The sequence below is a fragment of the Zingiber officinale genome, chromosome 2A (assembly GCF_018446385.1).
Source record: "Zingiber officinale cultivar Zhangliang chromosome 2A, Zo_v1.1, whole genome shotgun sequence".
NCBI lineage: Eukaryota > Viridiplantae > Streptophyta > Magnoliopsida > Zingiberales > Zingiberaceae > Zingiber > Zingiber officinale.
The window spans coordinates 51,303,326-51,308,532 of NC_055988.1; the positions used below are offsets into that span (position 1 = coordinate 51,303,326).

The 5,207-nt window shown below is 39.4% G+C and overlaps 1 protein-coding gene across 4 annotated transcripts; it reads left to right on the plus strand.

Annotated features, from left to right (window-relative positions):
* Nucleotides 1-1,143: 1,143 nt before the first annotated feature.
* On the plus strand, nt 1,144-4,656 carry LOC122041109. Of its 4 annotated transcripts, XM_042600691.1 has the most exons (5): nt 1,144-1,867; nt 2,311-2,521; nt 3,395-3,458; nt 3,623-4,038; nt 4,185-4,656. In XM_042600691.1, the coding sequence occupies exons 1-3, from the start codon at nt 1,618-1,620 to the stop codon at nt 3,456-3,458; spliced, it is 525 nt and encodes a 174-aa protein (XP_042456625.1). In that variant the 5' UTR covers nt 1,144-1,617; the 3' UTR covers nt 3,623-4,038; nt 4,185-4,656. The 4 variants fall into 4 exon arrangements, 2 of the variants coding, with proteins under 2 accessions (XP_042456625.1, XP_042456626.1); XR_006128832.1 differs by lacking the exon at nt 3,395-3,458 and having other exon boundaries at nt 1,146-1,867; nt 2,303-2,521; XM_042600692.1 differs by lacking the exon at nt 3,395-3,458 and having other exon boundaries at nt 1,146-1,867.
* Nucleotides 4,657-5,207: the final 551 nt, after the last annotated feature.

A 5,207-nucleotide genomic window follows, 5' to 3' on the forward strand; every position in this document is an offset into this window, starting at 1 on the left:
CACCTGTTGCCATGGGAAATGACCTCATGATGCCCATGCTCCATTGATCGAATGGGCAAGATACCATGGATGACTTCATCTCTTTGGGCGATCAGTGCGAAATATTGTGATACTTTTGACATGACAGGCATGAGGTTGTCATCCGAGCGGCATCCTCTTGGAGAGTTGGCCAGAAGTACCCGGCCAGGAGAATCTTTTGAGCTAGCGGATGGCCGCCCGGATGGCTTCCATAGGATCCTTGGTGCACTACTTGCATAATGTATGCTGCGTCCTCTAGTCCAACACACTTGAGCAAGGGCCTAGAGAAGGCTCTTTTGTACAACTGATCTCCGACCAAAGTGAACCATCTGACCCTCTCCTTTAATAAATGCGCCGCTTCTTAGTTGGTCGACATACTTCCCGATCGAAGAAATTCAATTAATGGCATTCTCCAGTTGCTCAGAAAGACAACTCCCTCCATCCGATCGATGTGCACCACCAGTGAAACCTGTTCGATCGGCCAACTGATCACGACCAGTGATAATGAACTAGCTAACTTAATCAGTTCATCTGTTGCTTGATTGTCCGATCGAGGAGTCTTCTGTATAGTGACTTCTTGAAAATTTATCTTTAACTTCTCGAAGGCTTCTACATATAACTTGAGTCAAAAGTTGCTAATCTTAAATGCCCCTGCCAGTTGCTGGGAAACCAACTGGGAGTCCAAGTGAATGAGGACTTTTGTGGCTCCGACATGTCTCGCTACTTGCAAGCCAACTATCAAGGCTTTATACTCAGCCTCATTGTTGGTGGCGCGATAATCCAATCGAACAGAAAGTTGCATTCGGTCCTCCCTTGGGAAAATGAGCAGGCACTACAAGAAAATTGGGCTTTTACAACACTTAAAAGACAACGCTTTTTTTAAAAAGTATTGTCGTTTTTTTTAACAACGCTTTTAGTGAAAAGCATTGTCTATTTCTTTATTTTCTTACTAATAGACAACGTTTTTTTAAAAATCGTTGTCTATTAGTGATTTTTGTGAGTCAACAACAACGTTTCTTGAAAAGCATTGTCTATTACCATTTTTTTAGTGTTGTCTATTGTCAAGTTCTCGTCTAAATTAAATTTAGAATGATACAAACCGTTGGATCAAGAAAGGAGTAGAAAACCCTTAGGTTTCACACGCACCCACACCTATCTTCCAAAAACCTCCCGAACCCCTCTCACAACTTCTCATCTCTCACCTTCTCCATCCAACTCCTCCTCTCACACCCTCTCCGTCCAACTTCTCTCCGGAAAACCCCTCTCCGACGAACCCCTCTCTATGAACCTCCCCTCTGAACTCCTCTCCATCAAGACTGTGGCCAAAATTTCCTCACCTTATTCCTTCACCTCTTCGTCAAATAGCAAATGCCCTAATCATCCCATTTTCTTTCTTAAACCTAGACACATTAAAACTGCGACGGGCGACGACAGCAGCAGAGAGATGATTTCCATCCTCTCCTCTCTCTTCCGATTGCATTCTCTGTTTAATTTGTCTCTCTCATTCCACAAATCGATTGCCAGATTTTTGTTTTATTTTTTCCTTTGGGTCTTTGATTTTGAGTTAGGGTTTCCTACTCCTACTAAGATTTGTTGCCTATGGCGACTTCCAGTGACATTCCGACAACCCTTGCAGGGACGGGGCCTTTCCTTCGAAGCAGCTCTTCCACCAGGTCATTCTCCTTTCTGAGGAGTTCCGGTGCCTTTTATCGCGTTGGCACAAGAGGACCTTGGTGGAAGCTGGCTCTCCGGATGAGCCTGCGTTCCGATGCCTTGGTGGATCTCGTGGAGAAGCAATCCGCGGAAGCTAGCGCCTCGGCGCTCGAGCAGTTCAAGATCTCCGCCGATCGTAAGTAGCAATTCACTTCCCTTTGTCCTTTTTTATTCCCCCCATTTTTCATGTTAGAAATCTATGACTTAATTCTTCGAATGAAGATCTATCTGTCAAAGCTAGAAGTTTACTGGTAGGAAAACATTCTTTTGCCCCTTTTGCCGTGGGTTGAACTTTATGCTGCTAGATGTGTGTAAACGATCTGGGTTTATCAGTTTTGGTAGTTGAGGAGTTTAGTCTGTTTGGATTTGTGAGATTAACAAATTTGTTTAAAAACGAAAGTAATACTTCCGAAGTTCCTAGTTTAGTCGCGATTCCTATCTACATTAACCCTATTCAGGAGTTAAAATAGGGATTTTGATGTTGATCTATTTTCAGTTCTTTGTCTTCCTTTCTTAAGTTTAGTCTTCCCTACTTTCTAGAAATGCTGTCTGTTCCAATAGCCATGTCTAGGGTTTTAGGAACTTGCAGGGTGCTCATGGCGGCGGCCAAGGGTGGGTCCAAGGAAGCATCAGCGAAGGCGGTGGCCAAGGGGGCGATGAAGCCCAAGGGGGCTTTTCATCAGAAGCTACCTTTGTCTCCAGCGATGAGCAAATTCCTCGGCATCCCAGAAATCGCACGGGTGGATGCCGTTAAAAAATCTGGGAGCACATCAAAGCAAACCAGCTCCAGGTTCGAACCCCGCTTTCTCCTTTGCTAATACTTTCATCAATATATCTAGGGTTATGGGAAATCATACTCATGCATTTGTTCTTTTTTCACTTTTTATGAATCTTATCGTTCCAGGATTGTTAGGGTTATATCTCACTGTTGTGGCTAAAGTCCTTGGTAAAACTAATTATGGTTTGGTATGCTAAATGTTGTTGCCATCAAGTGATGACTCTGGTTTTGGTAATTTCTGCTTTGTGCTTTTAGTTCTACATTACGAATTTTGTCATTGGTTGATTTCTACTCGATTGATGGTCTATGGTGAAGTGATTGAATTTGTATAATTTTATTATCTAGTTCTTATTGTTTTTGGAGGTTTAGAGCTAGTTCGCAATACCATTAGTTTTTTCCTACACTCTCATAGTTAAAGCCAGGTTATGAGATTCACTACAATCATAGTCCATCTTATTATCCTTTTTCAGCCAATGCTACTTTCACTCTGCAATACATTGGGTTATACATTGTGTTGTTTTAGTTGAGCCTAGCTTTAAGTGATTACAAAGAAATGTTATGAGATTCTCTCGAATTGATGGAGAAAATAAATAAAATCTCACTCAAACACTAGGCAAGAACCATTGTCAAACACAATGTTGATTTTCAGTGTAAAAAAAATTATAATATACTTTATAGTCATCCAAGGTATGAACTCTAGATCTCATTGTGTTTTCTAGGCTTCATCAGATGACAATGTTGGATTCATGATTGATATGTTAAAGTAAGTACAGGTTTCCACCAACCTATATTTTTCATGTTCAAACTTGAAAGTCTGAGAAGTTTCTCGTTGGCATTCTAAACTTCTGATTGAATTTTCATCTATTTGTATTTTGCCATGGATAGGGAGTGTGGATTATCTCACAAATCAATAATTTTTGTCTTGGATGAGTTTGATCTTTTTGCTTAGGTACATGTAGTAACTTTTAGCCACTAACAGAATTCTGTGCAAGTACTTCTTTACTTGCTTGTGTTCCCTTGTCAATCCTCCTTTGTTGTTCCATTTTTATCTCATTATGCAATGGCCTTTGCCTTATTCTAAATCTTTGATCTTTTTGATACATGTGTATGCAGGGGAAACAACGTTTACTTTATAGTTTGCTTGATGCAATGCAAACAATGACTTCATGTCTAGTAGAAGTTCTGATTCTTAGCACCCCTCTTGTTAGTTCATCGGCATTGGAATTACCAGAGGATGGCCTACATGATCTTGTACAACTTTTATCGTAATGTTGTTTTTGTCTTCATCCTATTCTGGTATGTGTTTATGAACAATGTTGCATGGAATTATCAAACTTTCAATTTACCTTTCTTATGGTTGCATGGAATTTACAAATCTACTATCTTTAAGAATGGATGTGCATTATCTCACTAATTTTCTCTTTAACATGTTAATCTAACCTTCCCTGCTTATCAATATGGGGCTGCATTGCTGCAACACTATTATGTGAGATTATCATCGACTCCGTGTGGTTTCTACCGGGTTACTGGTACGTCTGTTTTCCACAAACTCATCGCAAGATTATATTATAAAGTAATTAAGAACTTAAACTTGTTTGACAAAGTGAAATATTTTTATCGATGCGTTGATTTCTATGATTGCTCTAACGTTATTGCACCTTGCATTTGCATACAGGGTCGTCTTTAACGTAATGAGGACTGGACTATTTTGGCTATGCTTACTAGGTGTCCTTGTGGCCGGGATGCTTCCCCATTTCGTAATGAAGGCACTGATCCAGCATTTCATGCCTATTATGATTCTGATTGTTAGAGTTGGAGAATGCTTACTAGGTGTCCTTTCTTCCAAGCATTGCTGGTTATACTTGATAAAGCCTCATGTCTTTCAGGATGCAGACTAACTTCTTGAAAAAAGAGTTCAGTGTAGGTTTTGTCCCAGTCTCAAGCTGACAATCCTTTTTGATCAGTATATCTAGTAGAAGTAAGCATGCAGATCGTTGTCTTCGAGGCTGGCTAGCTATTTTGTGTTTTTTTTTGTTTTAAATTCGAATATCACTATTTACTTTGAAACAAAACTATTTAGTCTTTGTGTATAGTTAAATTCTCCTGTAAATACTAATACTTTGTAATTGAATTTTATTATTTTGGTACGAATTTGAAATCATTAGCCGAGCTAATTAATGTTATTTTATATGTCAAATTCGAATCTAGACATGGTAAAAGAAAATTAATAGTTTTGTAAATATAAAAAAATAATTTTGTGAATAGATTTTTTTATTTTTATTTTAAAAAGACAACGCTTTTAAAGCGTTGCACAAGTGTTGTCTTTGCCAAAAACAACAACGCTTTTAAAGCGTTGCAAAAGCGTTGTCTTTGCTACAAACGACAACGCTTTTAAAGCGTTGTCTTTGAGCAGATTTTTAACAACAGTGCTTTTAACAACGCTTTTTCAGCCACATAGACAACGCTTTAAAAGCGTTGTCTATTAGCTTTTTTCTTGTAGTGAGGATACCGATCCTGCTGCCTTGTCAGGTGGAAGAGCCATCCACATATATTTTCCAAGCGACTTCTAACTTGCTACTCTGGATTTCTGTGATGAAATAAATCAAGGCTTGAGCTTTTATTACCGTTTGGGGCTGGTATTAGATGTCAAACTCACTTAACTCAGTTGTCAACTTGATTAGCCGACCGGATGCTTCTG